This window comes from Telopea speciosissima, chromosome 5 (genome assembly GCF_018873765.1).
Source record: "Telopea speciosissima isolate NSW1024214 ecotype Mountain lineage chromosome 5, Tspe_v1, whole genome shotgun sequence".
NCBI classification, from domain to species: domain Eukaryota; kingdom Viridiplantae; phylum Streptophyta; class Magnoliopsida; order Proteales; family Proteaceae; genus Telopea; species Telopea speciosissima.
Genome location: NC_057920.1, coordinates 6,244,094 through 6,262,772, shown reverse-complemented (window position 1 = coordinate 6,262,772; position 18,679 = coordinate 6,244,094). Strand labels below are relative to the sequence as shown.

The following is an 18,679-nucleotide window of genomic DNA, read 5'->3' as shown; positions in this document are numbered from 1 at the left end:
TAGTGGGTACATGTAGAAAAATTTTGTCTGGTGTCGTAACAAATATATATATATATATATATACTAGTAAAGTTGCACGTGTTTGTTTTTTTTTCATGGATAATATTATAATAATTTTTTTTTGTAAGATAAGAAGTAATTAATGAAGGAAGAATTGAATTTAGCTGAAAGTTATAACAATTAATTGAGGGGGGATTTATCGATTATTCAAGGAATAATAGATAATATTGTAATTTTTTTTTTGGGGGTAAGATAAGATGGGATTATTTTATACATTGAAAAGTGGGGTTTTATAGATTGTTCAATGAAAAATTGGATTATTTTATTCTCTTTCTAATTTCTAATTAATATTAATTATCTCTTATTGAATTTATCTGAAAAAACGTGAGAAAACTGAGTAGGAAAACTATTGGTCCCTTAATTTTTATAAAAGAATAATTAATGTAACATTGAGGGGGGGTTTATTAATGGAGGAAGAATTTAATTTAGGTGAAAATTATAACAATTAATAATTAATAATTAATGAAGGGTATTTTCAAAATTATAACAATTAATTGAGTGGGGTTTTATCGATTGTTCAAAGAATAATGGATAATATTGTAATTATTTTTTTTGGTAAAATAAGATGGGATTATTTTATACATTGGAAAGTGGGGTTTTATATATTGTTCAACGAAAAATGGGATTATTTTACTCTCTTTATAAATTCTAATTTTTAATTGATAATTAATAATAATTATCTCTTATTTCTTTTAATAAAGCTTGCTAATGTGTTTCCGTGCATATGTATTATGTAGCTATCTTGATTTTGTGAACTTCTTGTGTAGGCATCAAATTTCTATATATCAGATGTAGAGCATGACAATGTGCATGGACTCGTTTCTATTTTTTTTTTTTTCGGAAGAATGGAAAAGTCTTAGAAAATGAAGATTGGTACAAAGGGAAATAATAAATATCATGTACAGATATCCATAAAATTGAGAAAAGTCATTTTTTTTACATAGAGCAAGATGTAGAGCATGGCAATATATATAGACGAGTTTCTTTTTTTTTTTTTTTTGGAAGAATGGAAGTCTTTTTTTTTTTTTTTTTTTTTTGATAGTCGTATCCCTTTTATTACTCATTCTCAACTTCTTAAGTAATCTAAATCCACTTACCTAAAAAAAGAAAAAAAAATTTGATAGAAAGGAAGAGTCGTTTTTTTTTGTTTTGTTTTGGAAGAATGGAAAAGTCTTTTTTTTTTTTTTTTTTTTGATACTCGTATACCTATTACTATTCATTTTCAACTTCTTAAATAATTTAAATCCACTTATCTTAAAAAAAGAAAAATTTTAATATAAACTTATTTGAAGTTGTGCAAATTTCAAATTTCAATGTAAACTTATTTAATTATAATAATAAAATTAATAATTAATAATTAATGAAGGATATTTTTTTTGTCTTAATGATATTATTGAAGGGTATTTTTGGTATTAAAAGATTTACCATGACTTTTGAGTTTCTACACTTATAATACAGTATGATATGATATGATATGATATGATATATATTTTTAAACTGATATACAACAATGGAATCGAACCGGCTTGAAATTAGTCTCCGATTGATCGATACTAGACCGACACTGATTCAGCCCAATCAAAGCCAGACCGAATTGAGTAATTGGACCAGACCATAGACAAGGTTCACCAAAAGAACATTCGAGTTGTACACGTGTCTTAAAAATAATGAATCAGTTGAACCTAGTTACAGTATGCAATGCAGCCGTGCACGTGATATAGACTTCCTCCACTCTCGTAGCTACCCCTTACTAGTCTTACCCCTCACTAGTCTAACACTTCCTGTTTAGTGTTTACCCAAAAAAAAAAAAACCTAGTCTAAGACTTCCTTGACAGCTTGACTTCCTATATTTAGCTACTCGCAAACCAGGGAAAGTCACATCACTCTGCAGCTCTCTCTAGTCTAAGTCTCTATATCTAGGATCTCTCACACACACACGACACAACACGACACAACACAACACAACACAAGCGCAGTGTGGTGAGCTACAGCCTTGCGGGCTACACAGAGAGTTGAAGTTCAATGGCGATAACTCTTAACAATGGCTTCAACATGCCCGTGATCGGTCTCGGTGTTTGGCGGATGGAGGGGAAATCCATCAAACACCTACTTACCTCCGCCATTAAGATCGGATATCGTCATTTCGATTGCGCTGGTAAGTGGTAACCTTTTTTTTTTGTTTTTTGTCTTTCTTTAAATTTATCTTTAATACTTCTCCATCCTTTTTAAAATTTATTTTCCTTTAGATCACCATTATAAGTGGTTTTTCATGGCACCACTACATGTAACGTTGCAGAACAGTGTGGCACGAAGATAGCAATGGCCAATCGGTTTATCAATGAAAGTAGATAAAAAAAGGGCATATACAGTGCACAAACTAAGCTCCCGCGATTACGGGGTCTGGGAAGGGTCATATTGTATGTAGTTTTACCCATAGTTGAAAAAATGGGTTTTGACTAGGGGCGAATCGTTTGAATCAAGTTAAAATTTTGGAAAACCTGATCAAGAGTCATGTAGACTAGGTTATGGTAAAAAATGTTTAGACTAGATCATAAACTGACAGAGTCAAATAAGACTGTATTTTTACCTGAGTCATGACAAATTCAACGAGTTTTGTTGTTTTTTTTAAAACTATAAGGCCGGTTCCCTTAAAAACTGAGTTGAATAAAATAGCAAATCTGTATTCTAAATCAGTAAGGAACCCTCAAGTCCTCGACTCTCTTTTCTTGTTCAATGGTATAAACTCAAAATGCATTGATATGTGATTCCTTGTTGTTTTTTTTTTTTTTTTTAATAGTTTTCCCATATTTTTCTATATTTTTCTATATTTTTTTACTAATTTATACATATTTAAAAAAAAAATAAAAAATATGACTCGTCTTGATCGAGTTTGACAAGGCCGAATCACCAAATTTTTTTGAAAGACGAGTCGAGTCTGAAAACCCAGTTTTCCAACTATCTTATCCCAACGTTCGCAAAGAGACTGTTTTCATACTTGAACCCGTGACCACTTGATCACAATGGAGCAACCTTATTTTCATCTATGAAAGTAGACTCCTCCAAAAATCCCATCCTCATTTTGATTGAGTAAAGCAATGCCATCTGGTCGCACATGGCAGCATGTACTTGTGCCAACATAACTATGCGTAAAATGATTGATGCACCCCTGGTCCTTTCCGCCTTTAGGGGGGTGCGTTGATCATTTTTGACATGGCTATGTCTGGGGCGTAGTTATATAAGATCTTTATCCCCTCCAGTTCCCTAGTGCCCCTAACAAAGGGGGTGGGGGTGCAATAACCACCCTACCCCTACCTGAACACTTTGCCCAAGTGGAGTCCACCTCTCCCTTATTAGAGGCACTAGGGAATTGGGCCGGGCCGAGACCTAGAGGAGATAAGTATGCAATCGATTAGCGTTCTCTTCTCTCATACTTTATAATGGATCAGGATCGTCTCCTGAGAGCAGGAAACACCCAAGGCACTGTCAGCCATTGGGATATGACGCATAAAATCCTAAGTATACACCGAAATATATGCGATACAACTCAAATGTTGGATGCCCCTTGCAGCATCTGGATGCAAGCCTCCCTAGCGACGAGCTCAAGACCTTTATAACATGCATTTGTCATCCACGTCCCGACATTTTTTGTCAGGATATGATGCTGCTTCCGTATGTAAAGTAATTGAACGAGCTGCGACAGTACCAATAATAATGTTATAAAAAAAAGACAGTGCCAATAATTCATCCACATGATTTTAGGTTTTTTTTTTGGGGGTAAAATCTACATGGTTTTTAGGTGGATGGATCTTTAAACCTGCCCATGGTTTTAGTGAATGGTATCGGAACGGGTATCGGTAATATGTAAAATTGATATAATATCGATATGGTATCGGCCTGGATCGATTGTATCGGATAAAATTATCCTTGAAATTTCTTAAAAAATGAGTTTTTTGACCATATTATCCCTTGTCCGTATGATGCAACTGATATAGTATCGATACGATATCGATATCAATGACTAGTAAAATCGATACATATCACTCAATACGGGCGATACGATACCGATACATAGAACCATGATCCTGCCTCACTTTTTTTTTTGGCCTCTTTTCACAAGAGAAATGTTCCCTCACTCTACTTTCCCCGTGAAGTATCATCCACAAATTTAAGAATGGAAGAATATAATCACATAATGCATCGCAGCTTTATGAGTGTTGGCCTGACTTAGTAAATACGCGTATAATATGCGTATCCAAATTTTTGAACGTATAATACTCCCGTTTACATATTTTCTCATATTTTTATAAAAAAACGTGTTTTTTAATTGATCGAGTATTATACTCGTATAATACATATATTATACGTTTTTTTTTATAAAAAAAAATACCAAAAAGATTAGAATTTAGGGAAACGATTTCACTTTCCCTTTCGTCCCTTTCGATTTGCGTTGAACATCCAACCGTAGCCGCCCTCCATCTCCAATCATCCTCCCCATCTCCGTTCAACAAAGCGACACTTAAGTCTTGTACTCTCCTCTTGTTTCTCTGGTCTTTGAACTTTGATGGTGGTAGTGAAGTAAATGAATCTGATGTGATATTGGCAAGAACGGCTCAATCTCTATTCTATTTTATTCTTGTTTTTCTATCTCTTGTAGCTAATGTGTACAGTGGAGATCCATATCTGGAACTCTCCCTCTTGTCTTGTGTTGGTTAATTAGTGGGAACTCACCCCCCTTCACAAGAACACATCTTATTAAAAATATATGGTTATCTCATTGTAGATAGAAAGAAATGTAATCTTGGAAGAATGATTTAATGATAAGGTAATCAACTTGCTCATCTCATTTTCAGACAATCTACATTAATTTCTTATAGATTATTGATATTTTGGTATGTTAAATGATAATCTTAGAGATGTTATATAGCATATTATATTATTGTGTTTATTTTAGTTCATAAAATCATGATATTATTTTGTTTATTAGGTGGTGAATGCATGTTATATAATGAATATGCCCGTTTTTTTAAAAGTATTATTGCCGTCTATGCCGTATTATACCCGTATTAAACGCGTACCGTATTATTACCGTATGCATATTATGAAGCCGGATTTTTGAAAAATATTATTACCGTCTAGTCCATTTAATTGCCGTATGTATCCGTTCCCGTTCAATTGCCGTTCCCGAACTTACTAACTAAGGTGCTGGCTATACAGCTCAAGGCACATTTTCCCACAACAATAACAAAACTCAGCCATATTCCAACTTAATGGGATCGGCTACATACATTGTAGCGGTTACATGGATTCAAGTAGAAACAAAATATTAAAATATAAAAGTTATAAAGATTTATAAAAAGAAAAGTTTTAAAAGGAAGTGGCATACAACATCGACAAGAACTCTAGGGTATTGATCCTCTTTAGTTGCGTATCGCTTTTTAACTGCCTGACATTTTACCCTAGGTCCCGAAAAAGAAGTGTAATACAACAACAACATCATAACATCATGATCCAACTAAATGGGGTCAACCACATGGATCTTTGCTCTCCAATTAGCTCAATCTATTTGAAGTCATACCAAGAACAACTAAACAAGGCCTAAGTTAAGCATGTCTTTCTTCACCACTTCTCCTATGATTATCTTAGGTCTGCTCCTGGCTCTTTTGGCTCTCTCAATCTAAATTAGGTTACTTCTCTGAACTGGGGCATCCAGAGGCCTTCGTTGAACATAGCCATACCACTTCAAACGACTCGATCTTTCTAAGCATGCTATATAACCTGCTGAGATGTACGTATTAATTGCTAAGTAACAATTAAATGTTTGATAACTGTTCCATGCATGCAGCTCATTACAAGAACGAAGCAGAAGTTGGAGAGGCACTTAAGGAAGCATTTGAGACTGGCCTTGTTAAACGGGAGGATATTTTCATCACCACAAAGGTCAGTTTTTTTAAATTGCAACACACTACGTACAGACATTAAATTAATGGCGGATTCTTAATTTCCTCTATTAATTAATGTAAATTATTATCTTGTTAATTACGTACAGATTTGGAATTCGGACCATGGACATGTTCTTGAGGCCTGTAAAGACAGTTTGAAGAAACTACAGCTAGAATATCTTGATTTATACCTTGTTCACTTCCCTATTGCCTCAAACCACACTGGTACAATATTCCCTGTCTTAATTCATAAATTATATTACATACATTATTATTAATTATGTGCGGATTCGGATCCTCTACTTCCGAGCTGCCCCTACTGTCGTGTGCCCCAGACACAGCAAGGCGGTAAAGACCGCCTTATCCCCCACTTGGGCGAGGTGCTTGGGCAGGGGTAAGGCGGTCTTTTTGCCGCCTTGTTGTGTCTGGGGCTCACACGGCAATAGGGGCAGCTCGGCAGTAGAGGACCCCAACGCAATTATGTGCTGTAGTGTTTCTACTTTCATCAGTTATCGTGATTTATACCTGAAAATCAAAGTGATCAAAAGTTATAATTATCTAATCTTTCAGGCTCAGGTTCATGTATGAGAACCGTTTATCTCGTATGTGGATTCCATCAGGTTGGCTCAGAGGCATACGAGATGGAGATGGTTTTCGTACGTGAACCTGAGTCGACTTCTGTATGGTTCACCAAGGGGTGAACCTTGGGAACCATGCCTCATTAAAACAACGGGGCGAATGACACACACTTCAGGCTTCAAACATGGATTCTAAAGCTGTGTTTGGTATGCATTCTTGGAATGCATTCTACGTCGATTTTGTAATATTCTTGGATGATAATAAAAATAATGATTTTTATTATTTAAAATACAAAATTGACCTGAAATGCGTTCCAAGAATGCATACCAAACACAGCATAAAAGTTTGTTGCTTCAACCTTATTACAAGGCATTTGCCGAGTCATAAAGTGAGAATGTCAGAATAGGATATGATATGGCCATCCGAAGTGATTGGAAACTAGGATTAAGCTTACTGTGTGCATTTGTGTGGTTCAGGAATCCATTTTTATGCTTAGGCGACACTCTGTTGTCCGAAACCAGGGGGTCTTCTAATGTAAAACACCAGAAAAGAGAGCTTTTCTATAGGAAACTGATAATGAGGTTTTCTTAATAGAAAAGCGATTATGGTCTCACCCTCTCTCTCTCATGGTTATAGAGCGGAGTATCCGTAACCTGTAAAACCGATACAGTATCAACTTGGATTGACTGTATCGGACAACTTTGCCCCTGATTCTCCTTTAAAAATGAGTTTTTTGACATTTATACCCCTTGTTTGTAGATACGGTATCAGTATCAGTTAATAGCAAACTTGGTACCAGGCGATACGATACTGATACCTCAAACCATGGTATTGAAAAGAATGAAAGATAGACTATTGAAATCCCTAAAATTTCTCTTAAATGAGAGGAGATGGACTTTCTCATCCAAGCCAAACGTCCGGCTTCATCCGTAAAACCAATTTCTATTTTCTCTGCATAATATAACACATGGTTCCTTTGCTGAATTTTTCACCCACCTGACATTGGTTGAATTACCTACTATATAGCATGGTGGAATCCACGCATATCAGAGCGTAAGCTAGTGATGCTTTCGACTACTAGACTCTTGCCATTTAGGGTGCAGTACTTTACCGCTTTGCCTAGCAACATGCCACTTGTATTGCTCTCCCACAACTTATCAACCAGTAGCTTCACCTGAGCCTTTATTAGTGCCATCAACTCTACTCTGATTGAATTAATTTCTCCCAGTTGGTCCTAAGAAGACTCTTTAACACACTTCACCACTCTCTGGTGTTTCTGTTGGAAATCTCTTATTTTTATTGACAACCCCAGTGTAGTTCCAATTTAATTTGTTTCTTAAGTTATCATAGTTGTCAAGGCGTTGCCTAGGTGTCCAGGTGCCTTGGTCGATTTGGCGGGCGCCTTGGATGCCTTGGTTGCCTAGTTGATATCGCCTGGAATTTGGATCCTCTCCACCGCCTTGAGTTGCTGAGACACCGTGACAACTATGTAAGCTATGATGATCGACTAGATGATTATGAGATTTTTTCTTCTTCTTTGCATTGGTTATCTACAAACAGGCGTAGGTACAACTCGCAGTGCTATTAATGAAGAGGGTATGCTGGACATAGACACTACCGTTTCCCTGGAAACTACTTGGCATGCAATGGAAGAGCTGGTTTCCCTGGGTTTGGTTCGCAGTATTGGTATCAGGTACATCCCACCTTCGGGTATTATATCCGGATCCAGATTTTCTAAGGCGCAGGCTGCCCGTCCTGCCGTGCTGCTCAGACACAAGGCAGTGCGCATTGACCGCCTTACCCCTGCCCAAGCATCTTGCCCAAGTGGGAGTAAGGCGGTGTACGCAGCCCTGTATCTATGCAGCACAGGCAGGACAGGGCAGCGCGCCGTAAAAGATCTGTGTTCAACCAGATTCTCCTCACTTCAAGTATTGAGTATAATTTGCTCTGATCATAATCATTTATTTACAGTAACTATAACATCCTTCTGACAAGAGACTGCTTAGCCTACTCAAAAGTGAAGCCTGCAGTTAATCAGATTGAGACACACCCTTACTTCCAACGTGAATCTCTAGTCAAGTTCTGTCAAAAGCATGACATATGTGTTACAGCACACACTCCTCTTGGTGGTGGTGTTGCCAACACAGATTTGTTTGGTTCAGTCTCTTGTTTGGATGACCCAGTCCTCAAGGTATTTTAAATTATTCCTTCTTGCTTGGGGATTCATATTAAAACTTGTCATTAGAAGCATTTTACCAGAATTTGATCCTTGACTTCGTTTTGTTTGATCAGGGTCTGGCTGAAAAACATAAGAAAACTGTGGCTCAGGTGGTTCTCCAATGGGGTATTCAGCGGAACATTGTTGTCATCCCAAAGTCATCAAAAATAGAGAGGTTGCAGGAGAATTTTCAAGTGTTTGATTTTGAGTTAACCAAAGAGGACATGGAGTTGATTAAGAGTTTGGACCGGAAATATAGGACCAACCAACCAGCCAAGTCTTGGGCCATTGATATTTATGAATAAGTAGTACTTCTTGTAATTCAATAAGCACGGGATGGACCCTTGTTTCCTGGAAAACTAGGTTAAAATTTGAGGGTTGCTATTTCTAAACTCAAAAATGTTGCTCGTATCCTTGGATGCCTATTAAATCTGTCAAAATCCAGAGACATGTTTAACCCTTACAGTTGGGGAAGCTCAGAACTGTTTTCTGTCAAATTTGAGGATTGCTGTTTCATGTTGATTTAAATGATTTATATAACGATATCAGGTACTGTATCAGTCACTGCAGATCATGTTTCAAAATTCAGGATCTGATCAGTCAAATCAGCTGTGACTGATCCTACATCCGGCTGATTCTAATCTGATCCAGATCAAAATTGGCAGCTACCAATATGTATCGACTTTTTTTTTTTTGTAGAATACGCATCGACTGTTATGCCAATACAATATTGAGATAATTCCATGGTTCCACAGAGCCACTGAAACAGCAGAGCAGCTATGTGAACAATTCAACCCCCCCCCCCCCCCCCCACTCTTCTTGTGGTCGTAAACTAAATTCTAGTCTCTGTAAACAGTCAGATAGATCAAGGTCAATGCAAAGGTAACAGATGATGCATGGTACTTAAAAGGCATCTCTTGAATCTGTGCAGTATCTGAAAGTCAGAATAACAAATCGAATAGAAAGTCCACTTCAATGAGACCACAAATTGAGCTGCTAAAGCAGGGGCCAATTAAACTACCAAAGGTAAAATTTATTGCTATCCTTCGTAAGGCAATTGTTTACACTTTCCAATCTTAAGTTACACCCTACTTTCTACATTACAGATAAGGTACGACAGCAAATGAAACACAGTTCATCTCTACCTAAAGCACTAACCACCTTATATAGTTTCTTTTGTACACTATCTAGTGCTGTTCAAATATCAACATCTCTAGTAAATATAGGGAATAATGGCATGCCGATTACGTGGGTAGTTATCAAAATTTTGGGAGTACCACCTATGAGTCTCTGCTGCTGCAAAGGTGAGATTTGCCACCTGTGACATTCAACATAAGCTTTTTGTTTCAGAGAATTATTGAAGATGGAGTACATCGATACAGAAGCAATCAAATGAAAGTTCTAAGCACCGTCAGTTATGGACAGAAAAAATACCACAAAGATGAAAAGCAGCCAAATTGTTAAATCTGAACCTCCACTAGCAACCAGAAGACCAGCATATATAACCTATATGGCAGTACAAAGAAAAAAGATTTGAACATTATGAACGGTCAACCAAAAAGCAGAGATGTACCATATATCAATGGGATTTTATGTTGTAATTTTGCTAGATGTCTGGAAGATCAGAAGGATATGGAATACAAAGGGATAGATGAAATGCCAGCTCTTCCCAGATGTATAAATTAAGTAGAAGTGTTTCTGGTAAATTTTTTTGAATTCAGATTATATTTCCTGGGAAAAAGAAGCCCGAAAGGCAGCATGGCCCCTGCACCCAGACACAGGAGGGGGCTGAAAATGACCACCCCACCCCCCATGAAAGGTGGAAATCCTACTGCTGTTGATGCTTCCATGTGCTCCCATTGGCCCTGCGCTGGCGCAGAGGCCACAGTGCCGTTTATTCTCTCCCATATTTCCTTCAAATTTCCATGGGGGATTCATGCTAATGCAAGAGAGCAAGATCTGTTTTTCTTTTCTTCTCTTTTCCTTGGGGGGGGGGGGGGACTCAAGAGAGCAAGATCAAGGAAGAGAGAATTACAATTTCAGACAGATAATGTGGACAGGAAACAAATTCAAACCAATCACCATGAGGGATTACATATTCATCTGTTTTTTCACTATGTTCCCGCAATGAGCCCTGCTCAAAAGAGAAAATTCAGTCAACCAGTTAGTGAATGAATTGACAAAGAATTGGTTAGTAAGGACGGAGAGTGAAAATCCTTAGTTACAAGCCAACTCATCCTCCTCCTCCTCAAATAGCAATAACAAGAAGAGCAACGCAATATAAATTATCCTATTAAAAAAAATCGACCAACAGCCATCAACGATAATAGTAGTAGTGAAACAATTATCTACCCAGGTCACTTAGCCAAGTATGGTAATAGGCCCTTGATTACAACAATAGTAATGGGGGAAATGGTCAGCTAGCCAGGTCAATTGAACAAGCTGGGGTGCATGGGCCCTTGGTTTCAGGCTTCCAGCCATGAAAGATGGATTATGTAGCAATTCCTAATTTTTGATCGACAGGCAATCTTCCGGGCTACCAACATGTCATTTTTTTTTTTCCAAATGTTGAGGCTTTTTGACAAATTTTCAAAAACTTATACTGCAACATGGTGTAAGCTAAGCTGCCATGTAGTAGATACACAACAGGTATAGCATGCAGCAACAATAACAAATGAATGCACAGACAGATTAACAATTCATGACCAGAGTTGAAGCCAGACCGACCAAAGAATGAAGTGGATGTGAAACATAACCATTAGAAGAACCACAAGTACATTGATCCTATACAAAAAATTAACAGAATAACAGGAATTTTAACTGCATGTGTTATCTGACCAAAGCAAACGGAAGATAGCTGGTTTGTGAGATAGAAGAAATAGTTCAAGGAAACATCAAACGTATGGTTCTAGAGACGCTAGTAAACGTAACTGAGAAGAGATTAGTAAAGAATTTGAGGATATAGACAATAAAAACAACACTTGGCTTAGATATTTACGACTAAATGAAAGATACATGCATCGTCGATGGAATGCCCTTCATTTTTGAGAAATAAAAAGTAGTATCCCAGTTCCCATGCCTCTTTCCATGTCCATAGCAGTGTTCATATCCTTATCAGGGCATGATAGGTGTATGTCGAGATGAAAGGAGGGATCAAAATGGGACCAGATAGAAAGAAACTAGGTTGTCAAGGTCCAGTTATGTAGAATAGAAAGAAGAGATGGCAATAGGATAATCATTGTGGTCAAAATAGAAGATCACAACGGATATATGATGGTTATTGGATATCAGGCACCATTCTTGGATTTATAAGGGTTTGGAGATCAAGAATTGAAGGGACATATCAGAACAATTGAAGAATACATGTACTTTGAGCCTGTAATGCTTAAACCTCTGAATAATTTCAAGCACTGGCTGCAAACTAGAATTTTGAACTCTGCTCAAACCACCAAGAAGAGAAGATGGTATTCTTGGTTGAAGGATAGCACAAACAACAAAAAATCCAATAAAGTTTCTCTTGAGGAACACTTGCCTGCAAAGATAAATCTTTATTCCAATTACCAATTTCATGTCTCACCTACAGTCAACTCGCAAATGCACACAAACATGCCGTGTGTATGCACATAGAGACACATGGGCTTGTGCACACACAAGAAAAACCTAGATTCTCTAAGCCCTCTATTCAACCAGGATATTAAGTAAGGGCCTGTCATATAAAAAAAGACTGAAAGCCCAAGGTAGCAACTAATCATAGCAGGATGTAACACTTACAAGAATTGAATGGCAATGGCTCTGATGAATCCATCCCCAAATAAAAATAGTTGCACCAATCCACTGGCACCATCCAAGCTTTGTGAGAGGCTTCACGTATCCCCACCAATCAAATTCAATGTTGGGCATGCGATCCCGACCTTTAAGAATGAACTCAACCACCTGATGAGCAGCAAAGCTAAACACCTCTGGTGCACAAATGCAACAAAATGATAGTGGCGCTGCTGCATAGAAACTAGCTTTTTTGTCAAGGGAGTGGATAATGAATCAGCAAAACCCAGAAAAACATAACTACATACAATTATGCCTGTGGGGAAGAAGATGAAAACAGGACCTGAATCTACAAGCAACCAAGTTGGTATAAAACAAACATACAAAATCATAAGCTTCACATGATAGTGTATCAAAAGCAAACCAGACTAGAGCAGAGCCTCACCCAAACTGGACCATCTGATTTCTGGTCAAGGCTAGTAGCAGTCAGACAAAAAAGGTGATCAGAAAGGTCAGACTATGGTCAATGCTTGGATTTCATACAACCCGAAGTTAATACCATCTGAACTTCAGATCAATTGTTCCAAGTAACATGTAACATTTCTAGAATTATAAATAGATTTTGATTGGTCCTACAGTCCAATCACAGATCTATTTTGAATCACATAAAAATATTTTTCGTACATAAATATCGGTCTAAATGAAATTCAAGGTCTTATATGGATTAGGTCGAAAACAGGGGTCATTCGGATATGATGTTAATTATACAATTTAATGGCCAACATCACACTCATACAGCAACTAGGTATGATTATGAGAATGGCATAAATTTTCGAGTAACAACATCAGACAATAGGCAAATTTGTTACTAACCATAGAGTAGAACTAATGAATAACCAGTAATAATAGCTATTTTCTTGGATAAGGCTGAGTTGAGTTGAGGTGGCTACTGCCCACCTATTCTGACACAAGGCAACAATATGTTGGTTTAGTGCCAAAGATTGTAGAATGATCTAAGGCCCACTTTAATTTGTCAATTTTTCTCTCATGTAGAGAATCTGGATCAGCCATTGGATGGGTCCTCATTTCGAAGATTGACTATACCAATACTTAGGTAGAATAAGTAATTTCAACCATTTATTGCTGTTAATTTTCATAATAATTTGAATTTTTTAATAGTTTAGAAAGCTTCTAAAAATAACACATACATCAAATTGCTAAAAGATCTGCAGGAGTCAGACCCATCTACATTCCTGTGATCCAAGCATTAACCTGGCTTTTGGTATCTTTGCATTACCATTTCCTCTTTTTGCAATCAAACATTGTCATCTGAAACCCCACTCTCCCTCACCCCCCCCCCCCCCCAACAAAAAGAAAAAGAAAAAGAAATCACGGATCTATTAATAACTACCATAATTCTAGAACTGAGAAACAAGAGAAATTTAACTCTGTGATCCAAATCAAAGATTTGGCCGATATAAAACATAGAGGAAGGAAGTAAAAAAGGGAGAAGATATGAAAATTGATGAGAGAGAGAGAGAGAAACCATCAAATTATAAAGAAGTGACGTAATTTAGGTGCCTCATTCAATGGCCAAGGTATGTTTACTAATCAAAGCAACATATTATGAGCTATAGACCCACTTGCTCTAAGATTGCATTGGCATATGGGTACGAGTACGACCAGTCCAATAGATGTTTACATGTTAACTGTCCAGATTTTGGAGCTTGTATTTGTGAGTACGCCACTTTTTATGGTAGATTTCCCCCTTTACCAATGGAAAAATAATAGTACTCTGTACTCATATATTCTATAACAGTATTAGGCAGCTCCTGTAACACAGTAATTTTGTTGTAGGGATCCGAAAGTAAAAGGTATGCATGCTCTTATCACTTTGTGGTGTTCAGTTTGCGGGCCCATTCAAAATATCTTGTAAGAATGAGTCCTATCATGTCATCTTAACCAGCGCATAAGTTGGACCATATTAGAGGGCCAAACATAAAATTAAATTTATTTAGTGGACAGAATATCCAGTCTGGCTTTTATCTTGTCTGATAAGTCTCCAAAATTTGCAGAGTTCAGGTTGAAGAATCTATACACCATTTGTTTATCTAGTTAGATTGGGGGGAGGGGGTGGAGCCCTGATGTCAAGGGGCACACATCAAATTGAGATCAATGGGGGGCTCATGGCAATACGATGGGATGTGTGGGTATAAATTAATTTCAATCCATTATTAAAATAAAAACATCATGCGAGGGGCCTGTTATCAAATTAAAATTCAATGTAATATACAACACAGCCTAACATGATCTATAATACTCCATATACCTGAAAACTTTTGGGGAGGGGCTGTTCATACCGTCTTATAGCTTTCTCTTAATTTTTCCTTGGGGGAGGGGGTTGGGGGGTAAGAAAGTGCCCTGTTCTTTCTGATCAATGCCACTTCCATCATGAAAAGAACAACACAAGGGAAAAATGAGACGATGGAACTGAAAGCTATTATCATGAGTATGGAGGCTTCACCTTCTACAGGAAAGCCAAATTTCTGACAGTCAAAGGTGATGTTGCCTTGGTCATCATGTGGATGAAGAAGTCTAGTGTGGGGCCCTCAGACTTGGAGATATTTACACCTCATAAGGTCTAACATTTAAAATCATGCTGTCTCTTGTACTTTTTGTGCTGTTTCTTCTATTGTTATTGTTGTTGTAATATATCTCTATTTTAGGTTTTTTTTTATATTTACACATAAAATTATTATTTATCACCAACAAAGAAAAAGGCCAAAAATGAGATTATTTGTGGGAATCGGCTCCTGTCCTGCAGTGGCGGGAGCTGAAGCATCCAGCCCATGGAAACCACCTAAAAACAGGGGGTGGGGTGGTCATTTCACATGTGGGGCCCAGGTGGGACCCACCTGTGAAATGACCACCCCACCCCTGTTTTTACTGTCGTTTAGCTGGGCTGGATGCTCCAGCTCCCGCCACTGCAGGACAGGATCTTTTTCCTTATTTGTGAGACCAAGAAGGCAAGAAATGTGACTTTGTTATTGTTAAAACAGATGGGTAAAAACAAAAAAGAAGAACATCCATGACAAACAGCCACACATGAAAAAATGAATTTATTAATAACCAAAGAAGAAAACTAGTCATTTCTGCACTCACTAAGAGGAACTTCCAAGACAATCAAAGGGTGCTATATTTGACACCCAGAAACCATACCAGTGCCATGTGCAAGATGTGAAATGGAAGAAATCATTAACTGAATTGAGATAAAATTAATAATAAAAAAAAAAAAAAACTGTTTTACTGCCTCAAGAAACACACTCTAACAAATAAACTATGAGAAATGATGAGTCCAGACAACTCAAAATATCTGTTAAGCTCTCACCTGTGCCCAGAATCCAGATGTGGACAAATGCACATGGTGGGAATAATCATCAATGGGGTATTTACATAAGCACACTGTGTATATCAATGACCCTAAATCCCAATGCATTTCTAATTCTAAGCCTACAGTTCAGATGTTGGTTCCTGCCCTTTGGAGAACTTAACACACGTGCAAACAGGGACAAAAGACGCAAATTGCACAATAAGGGGGTTAGACGCCATACTTCCCCAAATCCTGTAAAGCCAATATATTAAAAACCAAGAGAGACACAGAAAATTGGCAGGATTGTAGGAGGGTAAAAGTTGGAGAGATTTCAGAAACTTACTAAAGCCCAGTTAAGTAGCCAAAAATATGCATCCGAGCTGAAGGGCTGTAGCTAAAAACATCTACTGTCTCATAGAGGCGTCTCAGGACTTGGACTTCCATCAGTAAAAGCAAAAACAAGGTTTTGCATAACCTGTATCTATGCTCTTCCGGAGTTGGAAGAGACTTATGCATGGATAAGATATGTGAACCTCCAGTCAAGTGGCTTGCAACTGTAGAAAAATGAAAAGACTCGGAACTGAATGGCACCATCCAATACGCATAGAACCAAGTCATAAGTAACAAAACGGTTGTCACTGCCACAGCCACCACGTAAAAATGCAGGAAAAACCTCTGGGGAACAGTGAATTTCTACAGTTCAACAAAACTTCAAATTAGAGAAGGTTCCATTCAGCCAATTTAGCTGGTGCTGGCAAAAATCAATTTTCTAATATGAAAGGAAGTGTTGCCAATTTCAGCTTTATTTCTCAATTCATTCATCAACAGCAATGATTTATAATTGAGGAATAAGAGTACAAAGGATAGGTAGGGGAAAGAATTGCATTATAAACTCAGCCTAGGCATTAATTTTGCTCATACTATTATTTCACCTTTGCAATAAACAGCCTTCAATTTTACTATGGCCTCAGAGGGTAGCTAAAACCAGTCATTAACGAGGCAATTGACAAAAACAAATCTAAAGCAGCCTTGACACAACTACCCTGAAAGACATTGCTACAAGAAATCTTTAGAGTTTTTAGATACCGAAACCTAGTGAGCTGCAGTTTCCTTAATCTTTAGAGTCATAATTGGAGCACTAAGGAGACATTTGTGTAGGATTCTTTCGCGCAGATTCTTGGTGAGAAGCAGAATCCAGAACTGGGGGGAGGGCATCTGAAGCTTCTCCAGTTTCTCGCACCAAAGATTTCAATCCAAAATTTTGTATTAGACACTCCTTTTTAACTGGCAGAAACTGAGAATTATAACATGGGGAAGCATAGCCAATTCATTGAGTTGATGATCATAAATATTGAATTAACAGCCATCATGTGATGGGGATTAACATGTAGAAATCCAGACAAACACCACATGTTCAAAACATTTAATTTTAACTTACAATTCAAAGATTTACCTCTAAATTGGAAAGTTGTAACTTCTAAAATTCAGGAATCAATCTCTGCTTCATCCAACTTTAGGGTTATATGCATCCTTCCCAGGTGCTTGCCAAGTGAATGATTACAAACATGTTTAGATGGTATGCAGCTTCTAAAGCATTACATCACCAGTATCGAGGGGTTATAAGTGATCATCCTTCCACCCAACTCTTCTCTGTTTCATGGCTTAGAGGATTTTACTCTTGGCATCTGTAGGTTGGTGTCTCAATGACTTCAAAGAAAGACTGGACACACTAGTTCAATAACTTCTCCTGAGAAACAAGGAATCCAATAGAATAGGAAAAAAAAAGTGAACACCACCCCAGCACCTCAACCTCTATTTCTTTCTAGAGTTATTGTTTTACTTTTCCAATTGTTGGTCTTCTTAACGTCGACATAATTAAAATTTTCAGCGACTTCATTTCATGGGGATAATTATTTGCTCTAGTAGTCTTCACTTCATTCTGATATTTCTTCGGTTGCCTGTTCCTATAACTATTTTTTTTTTTTTTGTGTGTGTAAGGGCGGGGGGGGGGGGGGGGGTGTAACAGTTCATACAATCAGTATTAAATTGGAATATGAATTGCTGCTCCGTACTCCATAAAACACTAATGTGGTTTTCTTGTGTATTATAGTGTTTACAGAACAGTTTTTCGTTCGTTCGCAACATCAACATAGCTCAAAGCATAAAAGTTGTCCCAGTGGGGAGCTTAATTAGTTAAATTTTTCTTGCACTCACCCGTGACGAAGATTGCACGATCTTCCCTCTGCTAGCAAATGTCAATACAACTCGATGGAAGGAACTAAGACGAGCACAGGGGACCGAGGCGAGAAGAATAGGCATGATTGCTGCGATCCATGCTGATCTCAGTATCGATACTAGTCCTATCTCCATTAGACCAAAGCTTCTTCCGATGGGAAACAAATAAAAAGGAGAGAAGCATAAAACCCTAGTTTTAAATTATGAGGTGGAGGCTCCACCACCATGCAAGCAGCAGCTGATAACTCAAGCAGAACTTACTTTATAGTTCACACCAGACGTGAGCTCTTAGCAATTCCAGACTTTCATTCAGGAAATTTGCTCTCGGTGCACTTCTGGAATCGTGTTTGAGTCTGACCAGTAATCCTCAAAGACCGGAGGGAGAACCGTTCAACTAAAGAAGGCTACTGGTTTGAATATTAGGCTCTGTTTGTTAACGTTTTTGAGATGTGTTTATGTTGTTGTTGAATGTTAGGCTCTGTTTGGTAACATTTTTGTGAAGTGTTTATGTTGTTG

The 18,679-nt window shown here is 37.6% G+C and overlaps 2 protein-coding genes across 2 annotated transcripts; one reads left to right on the top strand and one right to left on the bottom strand.

Annotated features, from left to right (window-relative positions):
- The first annotated feature begins 2,082 nt into the window (after positions 1-2,082).
- LOC122661964 (NADP-dependent D-sorbitol-6-phosphate dehydrogenase-like) lies at positions 2,083-9,204 on the top strand. The gene is made up of 6 exons (XM_043857489.1): positions 2,083-2,215; positions 5,903-5,997; positions 6,107-6,224; positions 8,139-8,271; positions 8,550-8,769; positions 8,871-9,204. Exons 1-6 carry the CDS (start codon positions 2,083-2,085, stop codon positions 9,099-9,101), a joined length of 930 nt encoding a protein of 309 aa, XP_043713424.1. The 3' UTR covers positions 9,102-9,204.
- Positions 9,205-9,852: 648 nt separating this feature from the next.
- Positions 9,853-18,311, bottom strand: LOC122662332 (polyprenol reductase 2-like). Its single transcript, XM_043857931.1, has 6 exons — positions 18,143-18,311; positions 16,272-16,621; positions 12,568-12,802; positions 10,832-10,930; positions 10,231-10,302; positions 9,853-10,114 (listed from the first exon to the last, which is right to left on the bottom strand). Exons 1-6 carry the CDS (start codon positions 18,296-18,298, stop codon positions 10,010-10,012), a joined length of 1,017 nt encoding a protein of 338 aa, XP_043713866.1. The 5' UTR covers positions 18,299-18,311; the 3' UTR covers positions 9,853-10,009.
- Between the last annotated feature and the right edge of the window lie 368 nt (positions 18,312-18,679).